Source organism: Coregonus lavaretus (genome assembly GCF_964263955.1).
Source record: "Coregonus lavaretus genome assembly, chromosome: 9".
Taxonomy (NCBI): Eukaryota; Metazoa; Chordata; class Actinopteri; order Salmoniformes; family Salmonidae; genus Coregonus; species Coregonus lavaretus.
In genome coordinates this window covers 13,710,515-13,727,187 of record NC_139996.1, presented here as the reverse complement: position 1 = coordinate 13,727,187, position 16,673 = coordinate 13,710,515, and the positions used below count along the sequence as shown (strand labels likewise).

Below are 16,673 nucleotides of genomic sequence, written 5' to 3'. Positions count from 1 at the left end.
GTCAGAGACAGGCTTGGCGATGATAGGGGCTGCAACCTTAAAGAAGAAAGGGTCTAAACCATCTGACCCAGATGTTTTTTTTGGTGTCAAGTTTAAGGAGCTCCTTTAGCACCTCGGACTCTGTGACCGCCTGCAGGGAGAAACTTTGTAGCGGGGCAGGGGGAAAAGAGGGAGGAGCATCGGGGCTAGTCGCATTAGAAGGGGTGGGAGATGAGGAAATGTTGGACGGGCAAGGAGGCATGGATGAGTCAAATAGGAATCCTGACTTAATGAAGTGGTGATTAAAGAGCTCAGCCATGTGTTCCTTGTCAGTAACAACCACATCATCAACATTAAGGGACATGGGCAGCTGTGAGGAGGAGGGTTTATTCTCCAGGTCTTTAACCATTTTCCAGAACTTCTTGGGGTTAGACCCACAGAGAGAGAACTGCTCCTTAAAGTATCTAACTTTGACCTTCCGGATAGCCTGAGTGCACTTATTTCTCCTTTGCCTGAATGAGAGCCAGTCAGCCTGAGCATGCGTGTGCCGAGCCTTTTGCCAAATGGAATTCTTGAGGTGAAGTAACTCTGCCAGATCACGGTCGAACCAGGGGCTGAACCTGTTTTTAATTCTCATTTTCTTTATGGGGGCATGTTTGTTAACAATACCACTGAAAATATCAAAAAAGAAGGTCCAAGCGTCTTCGACAGAGGGGATCAAGCTGATTCTATACCAATTTACAGAGGCCAGGTCATGAAGGAAGGCTTGCTCATATTATTTTTTTAGCAAGCGTCTATGACAAATCAGGACAGGTCGTTTCACTGAGCAGCCATTACGAATACAGGCAGAAAACACCAGACTGATACCTATCAGGATTATTTGTGAAGATAACATCAAGGAGAGTAGCCTTTTCTGGGTGTTTGGAGTCCCGTTGGTAATAATCTGAGAAAGATTTAGGGAGTCCCATTGCTTTAGGACTTGGTCAGGTGGTTTAAGCATGTCCCAGTTTAGGTCACCTAGAAGGACAAATTCAGACTTAGTATAAGGGGCCAGGAGAGATTTTAGGGCATTTAGGGTACAGGCCGGTGCTTATGGTGGACGATAACACCCAGTAACAGTCAACAAAGAGCTATTTGAAAGTTTAATGCTTAAAACCAGCAAATCAAATTGTTTGGGGACAGACTTGGTGGAGACAACTGAGCACTGAAGGTGTTCCTTGGTAAAGATTGCTACTCTACCACCTTTGGAAGATCTGTCTTGCCGAAAAAGATTTTAACCAGAAAGGTTAACATCAGTCTTCAAAACACTCTTTCTTAACCACGTCTCAGTAATGACAAACACATCTGGATTGGAGCACTTTCAATTGATCAATTTTAGGTAATAAGCTTCTAGTGTTAACGTGCAGAAAACCCAGGCTTTTACGAGAGCAGAAATCAGTGAAGCAGATATCAGAACACAAGTCAGAATTGGGGCTAGCAACAGTAGATGGGCCAGGGTGTACATGCACATTTCCAGATATCATCAGCAGTAATACAATCATGGCACGGCAGAGGACAGGGAGAGCTCTGCAGTGTTGATTTATGACATTTGAATGTGCATTAGATGGCAACAAGATAATATTGTACAGCAATTTCATCAGGTAACATGAATACAAAGCCGGCGAGAGGTGGTTAGAATAGGATGGGAGGCCAAGAGTCTGAGTGTGGGAACAAACATAGTCTGTCCCACAGTTGGGTAAACAAGCAAGTTCATAGTCAACATGGAAAAAAAGCCTGGGGTTACAAACTAGTTTAATTTCTTCAACAAAGGAAATATATATACACTATATATGTTTTGGTTTTATATAGTATTTAGTTCCTCTAAATATTTTTCTTCTCATTCTCACCTTCAAAGTCACAAAAAGGCAGCGGGTTAACTACTACATATAAGCAAGGTGTTTCTAATGTTTTGTATACTCAGTGTACACATTTGTATGCATGACTGGTTTCATCTGCATCAGTAAGCCAACAAGCAAACAAAGCTTGTAAAACCATGGTGTATGGTTCAGTATTACCATTTATCCTTTCATAAAAACATTTAAAAACATGTTTAGCCTAAACAATGACCAAATCATGAATTATCAGCTGGTCCATGAAGGTTTGCAAGGCACCAATAAGTATCCATGTCATTGATGTGTACTTTACAGTACACATAGCAGTTTACAGAAGAAAGTGTTTTAATTATTAATCATTTTAAGTGCTATCCTCTGGGAATACATTGTATGTATGTATGTATGTATGTACAGTGAGGGAAAAAAGTATTTGATCCCCTGCTGATTTTGTACGTTTGCCCACTGACAAAGACATGATCAGTCTATAATTTTAATGGTAGGTTTATTTGAACATAGAATAACAACAAAAAAATCCAGAAAAACGCATGTCAAAAATGTTATCAATTGATTTGCATTTTAATGAGGGAAAGAAGTATTTGACCCCTCTGCAAAACATGACTTAGTACTTGGTGGCAAAACCCTTGTTGGCAATCACAGAGGTCAGACGTTTCTTGTAGTTGGCCACCAGGTTTGCACACATCTCAGGAGGGATTTTGTCCCACTCCTCTTTGCAGATCTTCTCCAAGTCATTAAGGTTTCGAGGCTGACGTTTGGCAACTTGAACCTTCAGCTCCCTCCACAGATTTTCTATGGGATTAAGGTCTGGAGACTGGCTAGGCCACTCCAGGACCTTAATGTGCTTGTTCTTGAGCCACTCCTTTGTTGCCTTGGCCATGTGTTTTGGGTCATTGTCATGCTGGAATACCCATCCACGACCCATTTTCAATGCCCTGGCTGTGGGAAGGAGGTTCTCACCTAAGATTTGACGGTACATGGCCCCGTCCATCGTCCCTTTGATTCGGTGAAGTTGTCCTGTCCCCTTAGCAGAAAAACACCCCCAAAGCATAATGTTTCCACCTCCATGTTTGACGGTGGGGAAGGTGTTCTTGGGGTCATAGGCAGCATTCCTCCTCCTCCACAGGGACGGCCTGTTCAATAGGGCGATATGGGCGACGCACTGCCAAACGGGAAAAGGAAGGGATTTTTTTTCTAATCAATTATATCACGGCAACAGTAGTTATCAGTGTTCACGTCTGATCTGCCAGCCACTAAATGTCAAATCAGGCTAAAGTCGTGCTTCAAATGGCCCCACCCGTTTTTGGGGCGATTTCAGTCAAGTTGAAAATCGCCCAGAAGTCTCTCATAGCCTGTCATGTAAAATCTATTTTTTTCAAATTTCAAAGCTTTCAATACATTCTCTATGGGTGTCTGTGGGCTTGCACTTACGCGCTTTTGTCATACGTGACGTAACCATGAACGTAACTAAGACAATAGCGGCTAGCAGCGTCTCTGTTGCGACCTGCAGTGTGGCGTTATTTTATGTTTTTAATTTGTAGACTTAGTTTACAAACATTCTGCCAACCATGGATTTCCAGTGGTTGGTTTTGGACTGATCTTGTTGATCGTGTACATACCCGCTACGAACGGACTAAATAATGAAAACGCTGCTGGCAGCGGAATCCCAATACAGCTGGGAGACTTGGCTGGATGACAGAGTCCCGGACAGAGAAGTGGAGCCGGCCGGCTTCACCCTGGTCAGAGCGGACCGCGATCCTGGTAAGAGAGCGACTCTGTACCCCGACATTGAACTGCTTTCTGTGTCATTGCGACCTTACTATCTGCCCCGTGAGTTCCCCCAATTGTTTGTTACCGTTGTGTACTGTTGATAATCACAAGTTTACTGGAGAACTGAGACCAAGTAGAGACTTTGGACAGGGTGGATATGGTATAATAAAGGCAGTTTATTCAGAGGTAAAGATATCTGGAATCGCGTGCACGGACTCGTTCGTCAAACTCTTAGGGAGAAGAGAGCCCCGAAAACATTGTGTGCAGACATTTTATACAATAAATGATGTAGGTTGAATCTAGTAGTTCTGATCTTCTGATTGGTCCTGATGAGTTGGGCGAGGTCCCCTCCACTGTTGCATTGGCTCTGAGTCGGGTTCTCTGTCTTCAAATGTTCAGCCTAAAGAGAGGGGATTTTTGTGTGTGTGTGTGTGTGTGTTTAACAGTGATGATGTGTGTGTGTGTGTGTGTTATCAGTGATGATGTGTGTGTGTGTGTGTGTGTGTGTGTGTCCTCAGAGCAAGAACTCGTGAGTTGGAAGAACTGAGAGACCTATGGCGTGGGTGTTGTCCTTGGCCACCTGCTGACAAGGCTGACAAGATAGGACTCTTTTGTCCATTGTTATAGGATAGGAACAGCATTGATTGAAAACAAACGCCCAACACAAAATGGGTCATGCACAAGATTTTAGTCAGACCAAGCTATAACATTATATATTTACTACGACAGTACATTCAACCAAAAGCTAATATAACAAAGGCATCAGAGATTATTTATAATCTGTCACAGAAACTGGAATCCATCTCCCCAGATCAGTCAATAAATGCTTCTGGTATTGACTTATATGCTGCCCCTGTCTTCATGTTGTTGCTGGACATATCTTTTTTAAAATGTGTGTAGGTCACCTAAATCATCAGAAAAATTGCCCCTCCTGAGAATTTTTTCAGGAGCCGCCACTGCTCCTCCAAACACGGTGAGTTGAGTTGATGCCAAAGAGCTCCATTTTGGTCTCATCTGACCACAACACTTTCACCCAGTTCTCCTCTGAATCATTCAGATGTTCATTGGCAAACTTCAGATGGGCATGTATATGTGCTTTCTTGAGCAGGGGGACCTTGCGGGCGCTGCAGGATTTCAGTCCTTCACGGCGTAGTGTGTTACCAATTGTTTTCTTGGTGACTATGGTCCCAGCTGCCTTGAGATCATTGACAAGATCCTCCTGTGTAGTTCTGGGCTGATTCCTCACCGTTCTTATGATCATTGTAACTCCACGAGGTGAGATCTTGCATGGAGCCCCAGGCCGAGGGAGATTGACAGTTATTTTGTGTTTCTTCCATTTGCGAATAATCGCACCAACTGTTGTCACCTTCTCACCAAGCTGCTTGGCGATGGTCTTGTAGCCCATTCCAGCCTTGTGTAGGTCTACAATCTTGTCCCTGACATCCTTGGAGAGCTCTTTGGTCTTGGCCATGGTGGAGAGTTTGGAATCTGATTGATTGCTTCGGTGGACAGGTGTCTTTTATACAGGTAACAAACTGAGATTAGGAGCACTCCCTTTAAGAGTGTGCTCCTAATCTCAGCTCGTTACCTGTATAAAAGACACCTGGGAGCTAGAAATCTTTCTGATTGAGAGGGGGTCAAATACTTATTTCCCTAATTCAAATGCAAATCAATTTATAACATTTTTGACATGCGTTTTTCTGGATTTTTTTGTTGTTATTCTGTCTCTCACTGTTCAAATAAACCTACCATTAAAATGATAGACTGATCATTTCTTTGTCAGTGGGCAAACGTACAAAATCAGCAGGGGATCAAATACTTTTTTCCCCCACTGTATATGTGTGTATATATATATATATTTAAGAAAAACATGCAGTTTTGCATTGTGCCCTTCTTACCTGTGGTTGCTGTACCAATCCATAAACAGATGTGAGACACCCATCATCAAATAAGTAAAAAGTGAATGCAACAGAACTTGTATAAGTATTTTCATATCAATTAATATTGGCATCATTGCATTATCTCTAGCCATATAATGGAAAAAAATGGATAACCTACAGTGATCCCATTTTATTTAACAGTTCAGTGTTCAAGCCTAGGTGTCGTGACTTTCCCCTTCTTGCACAATCTCCTGTAGTATCTTTTGGTAGAAAGGGGAATAAACCAACTTGTTGAAGTGGACCAGACGGCCAAACCTCATGGCAATCTCTTCCAGCTCTTTGCTGACTGGAGCTAGGCCCCCTGGTAGGGTTGGAGCACTCCTGTGACTGGACTCCAGCAAGGCAAGCAGGTAGGTCTGGATGCGGGAGTCTGAGTAAGGAAATAATTGTCATGCTCAGTGTTAAACTGTCACAGTAGAGCAGCAAACTAGGTATGCTATCATCACAGGCAGATCATGTAATTGCCACGACCACACATGTAAACGATGATCTAGGAACAGACCGAAGATACAGACAAACTATATTTTGCACAGAACTTTATGGAGAGGAATTGGGGAAAGCATTTGGCAAAATACATTAAACTGTGGATGACATAGAATGAAGTTAGGTTACCTATAAGCTTGCAGATGGTGTTGTCTGGGAGAGTAACAGCTGAGATCTGGCCTTTCAGAATGCTCTGCCGGTTGGTGGAGAACGTGGAAAAGCCATGTTCAGACAGACATCCACTTAGCTCCACACACATCCTTTCTCCAATGGTAGCTAAGGCTTCCTCTGCACCTTGGCTAGGGCCATTCCCGCCCAGAAATGTCCGGGAACTTGCAGGTGCCTTGGTGGAAGAGTGGGGTAACATCTCACAGCAAGAACTGGCAAATCTGGTGCAGTCCATGAGGAGATGATGCACGGCAGTACTTAATGCAGCTGGTGGCCACAGCAGATACTGACTTACTTTTGTTCAGGGACACATTATTCAATTTCTGTTAGTCACATGTCTGTGGAACTTGTTCAGTTTATGTCTCAGTTGTTGAATCTTATGTTCATACAAATATTTACACATGTTAAGTTTGCTGAAAATAAACGCAGTTGACAGTTTTTTTGCTGAGTTTATATGCGAAAACAAACCATATGGGGGATTGGAAGTGATGCAGACAATTACATTGATGGAAGTTACAATCTGCAAAATTAAAGGTTGGGTAAGTTCATAAATTCACAAAATGAATGAGGGCTCTGAGTATTATGTATGACAAACAAGAGTAGTTACTATGCCTAAAGATCCGGCTCACCGAAAAGACTGAATGCACATCACTAGTTTAAATGTGTACTTACGGCATGTGCAGCTCTCTGAGCAGAACCCTAATGGTCCTCTTGAGTCTGTCCATAAGGCCTGGCAGGCCTGAGATGGCCTCCCCTGTGGTGTTGTACACTATGAGCAGCACAGACGCCACCAGAACCAGCTGATCCAAGTCCTGCTGCATCTCCTGGAAATGCACCTGGTCCAGGGCAGAGAGAAAAAACGTGATGATTTTCTAAAAGCCAGTCCTAAACCACTGTTAGGCCACAGGCCTGTGCAAGGTGTATGATAGACATGCCTACCTCAGGGAATGGATCAGAGGCGTGGTCCCACTTAAGCAGATGCAGGTAAGCATGGTTGTGCACAGTGAGGGAAGTGGTGGAACTACCTGGCCCAACCGCTTGATCTTCATGGAGTAGAGATTTTTGAGTCTTGAAGCCACTTCTCAGTGAAGTCTAAGGCATCTGCATATTACTCCACAAACATTTACAATGCTTTCAGAAAGTATTCGACCCCTTTGAATTTTTCTAGATTTTGTGTTACAACCTGAATATAAAATGGATTACATTTAGATTTTGTGTCACTGATCTACACACAATAACTCATAATGTCAAACTGGAATTATGTTTTTGGGACATTTTTACAAATTAATAAAACATTAAAAGTTATAATTATGACAAGCCTAAATAACTTCAGGAGTAAAATTAGCTTAACAAGTCAGATAAGTTGCATAGACTAACTGTGTGCAATAATGGTGTGTAACTTGATTTTTGAATGACTACCCCATCTCTGTACCCCAAACATACAATTATCTTTAAGGTCCATCAGTCGAGCAGTGAATTTCAAACACAGATTTGTCATGACTTGGCCTCACAGGTCCTCAACTGGCAGCTTCATTAAATAGTACCCGCAAAACACCAGTCTCAACGTCAACAGTGAAGAGGCGACTCCGGGATGCTGACCTTCTAGGCAGAGTTGCAAAGAAAAAGCCATATCTCAGACTGGCCAATAAAAAGAAAAGATTAAGATGGGCAGTCTGAGATATGGCTTTTTCTTTGCAACTCTGCCTAGAAGGTCAGCATCCCGGAGTCACCTCTTCACTGTTGATGTTGAGACTGGTGTTTTGCGGGTACTATTTAATGAAGCTGCCAGTTGAGGACCTGTGAGGCGCCTGTTTCTCAAACTAGACACTCTAATGTATTTGTCCTCTTGCTCAGTTGTGCCTCCCACTCCTCTTTCTATTGTGGTTAGAGCCAGTTTGCGCTGTTCTGTGAAGGGAGTAGTACACAGCGTTGTATGAGATCTTCAGTTTCTTGGCAATTTCTCGCATGGAATAGCCTTCATTTCTCAGAACAAGAATAGACTGACGAGTTTCAGAAGAACGTTCTTTGTTTCTGGACATTTTGAGCCTGTTAGTCCCCTGTAGCTCAGTTGGTAGAGCATGGCGCTTGCAACGCCAGGGTTGTGGGTTCGTTTCCCACGGGGGGCCAGTATGAAAAATGTATGCACTCACTAACTGTAAGTCGCTCTGGATAAGAGCGTCTGCTAAATGACTAAAATGTAAATGTAATTGCAAAAGGGTTTTCTAATGATCAATTAGCCTTTTAAAATGATAAACTTGGATTAGCAAACACAACGTGCCATTGGAACACGGGACTGATAGTTGCTGATAATGGGTCTCTGTACGCCTATGTAGATATTCCATAAAAAATCAGCAGTTTCCAGCTACAATAGCCATTTACAACATTAACAATGTCTACACTGTCTACACAATGTCTCATCAATTTGATGTTATTTTAAATGGACAAAAAAAATGCTTTTTATAAATAAAACGAATAGAGCTATGCACAGACCACGTCCTAGAGGAAAACCTGGTTCAGTCTGCTTTCCAACAGACACTACCTTTCAGCAGGACAATAACCGAAAACACAAGGCCAAATATACACTGGAGTTACTTACCAAGATGACATTGAATGTTCCTGAGTGGCCTAGTTACAGTTTTGACTCACACTGGCTTGAAAATCTATGGCAAGACTTGAAAATGGATGTCTAGCAATGATCAAAAACCAACTTGACAGAGCTTGAAGAATTTGAAAAATAATAACGGGCAAGTATTGTACAATCCAGGTTTGTAAAGCTCTTAGAGACTTACCCAGAAAGACTCACTGCTGTAATCACTGCCAAAGTTGATTCTAACATGTATTGACTCAGGGGGTTGAATACTTATCTAATCAAAATATATTCGTGTTTTATTTTCCATTCATTTATTTTATTTTTGAATTTTTCTTCCACTTTGACAGAGTATTTTGTGTAGATCATCAACAAAAAAAATACAATTAAATACATTTTCATCCCACTTTAACACAACAAAATGTGGAAAAAGCCAAGGTGTGTGAATAGTTTTCTGAAGGCACTGTACATTATCTACAGTAAGAGCCATTCAAGTGCAGCACAAAACAGCTAAGGTACGTTTGTTCAGCCAATGATGATTGAAGCATTAGTGATTAACAATGATCAGTTGTGAGACGCTAATGATGTCCTTCTTACTGGGTTGTTTTTCGACAAACTCCTGGAATTTCTTCCGTTCATACTCAACGGATTGCTGCAGAAGGTGGGGTCGGATGCTGCTGACTGCAAAATTGGCCATATCAAGTTTCATTTTATCCAACACTGGAAATAATGCCCTATTAGACAGAGTATGACAATATCACAGTAGTGACAGGGATGTTAGAAATTCCAGGCACACATTTTTGGAAAATAAGGCCTTGTTAGTATGACAAAGAAAGGGAGACATCAGTTGTGTCACATAAACATATACACTGCTAAAAAAAATAAAGGGAACACTAAAATAACACATCCTAGATCTGAATGAATGAAATAATCTTATTAAATACTTTTTCTTTTACATAGTTGAATGTGCTGACAACAAAATCACACAAAAATTATCAATGGAAATCAAATGTATCAACCCATGGAGGTCTGGATTTGGAGTCACCCTCAAAATTAAAGTGGAAAACCACACTACAGGCTGATCCAACTTTGATGTAATGTCCTTAAAACAAGTCAAAATGAGGCTCAGTAGTGTGTGTGGCCTCCACGTGCCTGTATGACCTCCCTACAACGCCTGGGCATGCTCCTGATGAGGTGGCGGATGGTCTCCTGAGGGATTGCCTCCCAGACCTGGACTAAAGCATCCGCCAACTCCTGGACAGTCTGTGGTGCAACGTGGCGTTGGTGGATGGAGCGTGACATGATGTCCCAGATGTGCTCAATTGGATTCAGGTCTGGGGAACGGGCGGGCCAGTCCATAGCATCAATGCCTTCCTCTTGCAGGAACTGCTGACACACTCCAGCCACATGAGGTCTTGCATTAGGAGGAACCCAGGGCCAACCGCACCAGCATATGGTCTCACAAGGGGTCTGAGGATCTCATCTCAGTACCTAATGGCAGTCAGGCTACCTCTGGCGAGCACATGGAGGGCTGTGCGGCACCCCAAAGAAATGCCACCCCACACCATGACTGACCCACCGCCAAACCGGTCATGCTGGAGGATGTTGCAGGCAGCAGAACGTTCTCCACGGCGTCTCCAGACTCTGTCACGTCTGTCACATGTGCTCAGTGTGAACCTGCTTTCATCTGTGAAGAGCACAGGGCGCCAGTGGCGAATTTGCCAATATTGGTGTTCTCTGGCAAATGCCAAACGTCCTGCACGGTGTTGGGCTGTAAGCACAACCCCCACCTGTGGACGTCGGGCCCTCATACCACCCTCATGGAGTCTGTTTCTGACCGTTTGAGCAGACACATGCACATTTGTGGCCTGCTGGATGTCATTTTGCAGGGCTCTGGCAGTGCTGACAGTGCTCCTCCTGCTCCTCCTTGCACAAAGGCGGAGGTAGCAACATAACCCCATTCCAGCACTCAAAAGCATTGACTGCTGACTTACTTTAATAGAGGCACAAGGTCTGTGATTTCCATAAGCTTCCTGATTTCCTCGGCTTGGCTCGGAGCGCAGAGTGAACCCATCATACCAACGACAAACTCAACCACCTTACTGATGTCCAGAGCTCCGTTCTCTGCCTGCTGCTGGATCAGAGGTCTAGTACCTCCTCAATTTGGCCCCTCAGTCGCCCATGACCCGGTAGCAGAAAGGACAGCAGCGTCTAGGAGAATTAATAAAAAATTATCTTTTGAATGATAAAACATGGCCTAGCAAACTTATCCATCAAGGTTATTTGGTCTGTTGTTTGCCTCCAAGTGTCAACGGTCCTCCTAACCCTCAGCTGTCTTACCTCTGATCTCTGCCAGAAGTTTGATTGCATTATCATAAGATGGTGGGTTCTCGCTCCACTGTGCCTCCAGAATGTCCCAGAATGCTTTATGCATCATCTCCTTCACTCTTTTTTTCCAAACTGGGAGCACAGCAAGAAGAAGAATTTTAATGACAATACAAAATGTGGATGCTAGCATCAGTACATCAGGTCTTACAATTGTGCATGGTGTTAAGTTGCGTAATTCGAATCTGGTATCAGAACAGAATTTAACACTAAGTCACTGAATATATTCTCTGCTTTTTTATTAAATGGTAAATGCAATTTTCGTATACACAGGTTCACTGTAACACCTCGCAGGGCAAAACAGAGAACTAACTGTCCCAACCCAAAGTTCTTCTTTTGATACTCTGACAGAGATAGTTCCTGCTCCAGGCAGGCCTATCAGAGTAGAGGCTGAGCGTGGTTTAGACTTACTCAACCTATCGTTGGTGCTCAGGCTGGTCCCAGCCTCTTGGCGCTTCACTGTTGCCAGGCATTAGTTGTTTTTTGCAACTTGTCTCGAGAGTCAGCAACACTCAGACATAGTTTCCTCTTCTTCATTGTTGCAGTACACATGTCCTTGAGCGGTTTAACAAAGAGGCAGTGTGTGTGTGTGTCACAAGTCTATCTCAGCCTCCCCCCTAACGGTTCCTCACATTAGTCACAGCTTGTTATGTTAAACAATCTATATCAGTACAGCACAAACCTATTATGTTTAATCATTAATGTATTCTTTTTAAGCTAAGCATCACATCTAATTATAAGAAAATAGATCCCAACAATCCCCCTTTTCACACCCGCTGGGTGTGAACCCAAAATAAGAAATTTCAGGGAAATTTAGGATACCCCCTTTTGACACCCACTAGGGTGTCACTCATTAAAATACAATACAAACAAAAAGAATCACACTTTTATTAATAGGCAATAATGATAATAAAAAGGCCTTTAGTCCTTCCATCCACACCTAACTTGTACTAGGTTGGCTACCAGCCACCCAGGAACTTCAAACCTTCACATAAGGAAAGACAAACATTCACAATAGTTAAAAAAGATTTATAAAACATAAAAACACAAACAGGGAATTTTGATTCCCCCTTTAGACACCCACTAGGGTGTCACTCCACCACCTTACCAATAGCAAACCAAGGGTCATCCTTAGTCAACCCCATTTTCCTCCGAAAGCTAGACTCAGTTTCTGCATCTCCTTCTTGTGCCTCCAGCAAAGGCATCATACCAGCAGCGTGCACGACATCTGTAACAGACTTTCTCAGACAAGGGATAATACAGGCAGCACAGCACATCAAAATTAAAAACATAACGATTAGGGTCAGAAATCCAGTAACCACCAGTGCAGCATACTTACAAAACCACTCACCCAACCAAGAAAACAGTCCGGTTTCCTCCACTCCAGCCATGCTCTTCATTTCAGCTGATAGTTTATCTAAACCAACTAGGGCTTTAGAGATACTCCCGTCAGGACTGGTATTGTTAGGGATAAATGTGCAACAATGGCTTACCATTCTATAGACACCGCCCCTTTCTGCCTGATCTAGAGCCAACCTCTTTTACTAAGTCATGAGTGAGATGGCGGATAATTGTTCAGAGATCCCTTTTGCTGCATCCCTAGTCTAGCCAATAAATCGTTGTTGGTCGTAATAGATATAATTAATCCAATCCACAATTTGGTTTGTCACCCACCAAAAGAACGTGGTAGTAAACCCTTTCCCTAATTGTTTCATAGCTCGGTATCCAGCCGATACCCCCCTTGGTATCCCAATCGCATCCATCTAAATAGGGCTATTCTCCTTCTTGTTAAAACTCCTCCTACATCTGTTTAATCCTTGGTTCCTGGTGACTAATTCTAACTAGCTGAACCAGTAGAACCAGGGCGCACGTATCTAGCCACCCTTTTGGAATTCTCTGCCTTATACTGCCTTTACTGGCACACGCCCACCACACATCGGTTACAGGGGCTGTAAGGTTTAGAATTCTCTCCTGTGCTTAAGTTCGGAAGTCCGTCACATTACTACTATCTCCAATTGATAATTGGTGATGTCTTTGTTTCTCTTTACCCCCCATCTGGATGTTCAGTCCCGCCCGGTCTCATATCCCCGTCCCCAAGTGTGTTTAAACACTTGAGTCTAGGAACAATCCGCCGTGGGGGCCGAACACGAATATAATGGGATTTTATAATCCCAATTTGCTTATTGACATGTACCCCACCCGTTGGCTACGTCCCTAACCCTTATTTTGAATCTGACAGTCTGCCCTTCTCTGACTCCCATTTTGTAGGCCACTCGTCCTTGACGGTCAGTATGTCGGGTCGCTTCTCTTCTCTTTTACTTCTTAACAATGGTAAGGGCATAGCATAATTGGTGGTGGATCTTGACATATCAAGACCATTGCCGAGACTATGATGCAGCTCAAGTCACCCATATTCCCAAAAACCGCCAACCCTCTCCTGTCCTCAGTCTTTCTGCTTGGTACTACCCCATACTCACACCCTGAGAACACACTACAGTGATGATAGGTCGGGGTAGGAGATCTTCGTTAACAGAGGTGATCCCCAGACCCTATTGGTCCAGTTCTTCTCTCTAACTCTGCGTGTGTTCAGTGGTGCTTGCATGTGTTCTTACCTTTTTGCAGTGGGTAACGTGGACCCAGGTTGCTCTTTCTGCTATTCTAATGGCAAAAGCAGTGACCAATATAACCTGATAGGGCCCTTCCCAACAGGCCTGCTTCCAGTTTTTCTTCTTTAGGGACTGGATCCTCACCAGTCACCTGGTTAGATAGAGTGGGTCACCTACTCCTTTAGTTCACCTGTGGGGCACAAAACCTCTGACATACAGGTGTGGTTAATAAACTACCTTCACACGTGTTCAGCTCTCAATTTCTATTTCTGACTGCTCCGGTCCTCCTAACTCGGGTATTCTGTATGGTCTACCAAATCCCTTCTCCAATGGCAATAACCCTTCTTTATCTGGAGTTCTCCTGATCGTCATTAATACTATCGGTAGACCTTGTACCCCATTTCTTACTGCTCTCCTGTGTGTTTTCCTTAACCCCTCTCTAATCATACCGTTCACATCAGTATTATCTTTCTAGACTGTATCTAAAAAATTGTTTTTTAAAGTATTTTGTCCTCTCCTTCGTATATATTTATTATTTAATCCTACCATCTACTATCATCCCCCTTTTGACACGTTTTGCCCATGTGTCAATATTACCACCTACCTAAACAATCACTTAGGTAATATTGGTAATTTATCATCCAATTGCCATCCCTTATTTATTTTTGAGACTGTCTCTTGCTTCTTTATTGCTCCTCCCACTTCCTTTGTCTATAATGGTGGTAAGAGAGCAATTCGACCCTAGGTCACCTTTCACTTCACCCACACACTGAAATAACCCAACTAAGTCTTCCGCCTAGCAACAAAGAATTCAAAAACTATGTTTGTGATTAACCCAGTTATATCTAATAGTCCACAAAATAAAATCTCCCTCATCACCATGTTTCTTTGTTAAGTTGCGTAATTCGAATCTGGTATCAGAACAGAATTTAACACTAAGTCACTGAATATATTCTCAGCTTTTTTATTAATATAATTAGTCAAGCGAATAAATGGTAAATGCAATTTTCGTATATACGGGTTCACTAACACCTCGCAGGGCAAAACAGAGAACTAACTGTCCCAACCCAAAGTTATTATTTTGATACTCTGACAGAGATAGTTCCTGCTCCAGGCAGGCCTATCAGAGTAGAGGCTGAGCGTGGTTTAGACTTACTCAACCTATCGTTGGCGCTCAGGCTGGTCCCAGCCTCTTGGCGCTTCACTGTTGCCGGGCATTAGTTGTTTTTTGCAACTTGTCTCGAGAGTCAGCAACCCTCAGACATAGTTTCCTCTTCTTCATTGTTGCAGTACACGTCCTTGAGCGGTTTAACAAAGAGGCAGTGTGTGTGTGTGTGTGTGTGTCACAAGTCTATCTCAGCCTCCCCCCTAACGGTTCCTCACATTAGTCACAGCTTGTTATGTTAAACAATCTATATCAGTACAGCACAAATCTATTATGTTTAATCATTAATGTATTCTTTTTAAGCTAGGCATCACATCTAATTCTAAGAAAATAGATCCCAACAATGGCACAGCAATCAAAATACATAGTGACAGCCACTTCTATTCGTAAGACTATCCAAGGAGCTCACCTTCCTTCTGCTGGCTCTGAGGGCTTCACCTGGAAGTCAGTGAACACTACCATCTCATGCGCCAGGGCCATGTTGGTCACACCGTTAGCAGTCTCCATGAGCTCATCCACTGACACAAACCTTGGTGGGCTGGCTGTGAAACAGGGGAGCAACGGCAACAGGTTATGCAGCTCTCAAAAGGAATGTGGACCAACTTATATTTACATGACATCTGCTAGTTCTGGACTTCAAGCCTTCATATAGTGCACCTTATTTTGAACCATTAAGGCAGCTATGTCATGACAGGCCCTACTTCCACCCTATAGGTGCTACTCACACTGTGGGGTGTTCCCTCTATGAGGACTGGGTGTGCCTCTTCGGACTCTCTTACTAAGGGACTGTTCAGAGGAGTCAGTCCTGTGCTCTGTGCGCTCGTCTTCTCCACCCCCAGGCTTGTCAGAGTCGTTGGGCATGTTGCTCCTCTCACTTCAGGCCAGGAACTGAAAAATAAATTAGGAAAATTCACTTTCAGTTGTGTGATGTCTGACCATCCTATTATGGTGATGAAACAAAAACAATCCGAGCTCTGTGGCTTTAGCTACATTAGCTTAGATCACTTGCGCAGAACAATGTTAGTTCTTTATCAGGACTAAACCAATGTTGTGTGATTTCAAAATGACATCACCTCCCTACCCCAGCAGATTGCCAGCCTCGCTACATGCACTAGTAAGAAAGTGCCAACAGAAAACAATCTGTGTGCAATAAACCGTATACTGTAGTTTGCTAATTAGCTACCTTGGCTTCGATCGACTTCTTCGGCCAGACATGAAATTGATGGACAGCAGTTGAGTGATGGAGCACACAAGCCTCATGCTCCATCTGCTGGCTGGCAACAAAGCCAAAACAAGTGTGACAGACAGCGATTCGTTACATACTGCCAGACATTTACTTCATTATCGTTGACCTGTCTAGGCTGGCTAGCTAACGTTACATGAGAATCAATTTGGTAACATACTTCTGGCATGATTAATGAAGTTACAGAAATGCGTTGATTGGAAAATTCTAAACGGGATCGGCAGGACGGCCCAACTCTGACGTCATCCCATTGAAGTTGACATGTAAAACCGTAAGGGTTATGATTAAGGTTAGGATTTAGGGTAGGGACATCCCAAGGATCCCCAATAGCACTAAACGTTATTGATCTCCAGTGAAAATGGTCACTAGTTACCACAGACAAAGTCATAAACCCCGCCTATTTCTACAATTTCTCTTTAAATGTGATTTTAAACCTAACCTTATTTTAAAGACCAAAAAGC

General features: G+C 43.1%; 2 protein-coding genes across 2 annotated transcripts in view; one reads left to right on the top strand and one right to left on the bottom strand.

Moving 5' to 3' along the window:
• The window catches only part of ccdc73 (coiled-coil domain containing 73), a 58,192-nt gene that overhangs the window by 18,557 nt on the left and 22,962 nt on the right, over window positions 1-16,673 (top strand). The window lies entirely within an intron of this gene.
• tcp11l1 (t-complex 11, testis-specific-like 1) lies at window positions 5,731-15,830 on the bottom strand (the record flags this gene model as incomplete). The annotated part of the gene is given in 13 exon segments (XM_084168160.1): window positions 5,731-5,945; window positions 6,188-6,357; window positions 6,899-7,098; window positions 7,166-7,289; window positions 7,291-7,327; window positions 9,411-9,547; window positions 10,808-10,958; window positions 10,961-11,024; window positions 11,154-11,157; window positions 11,159-11,265; window positions 11,267-11,273; window positions 15,379-15,511; window positions 15,695-15,830. Coding segments are annotated over 13 exon segments (1,485 nt in total).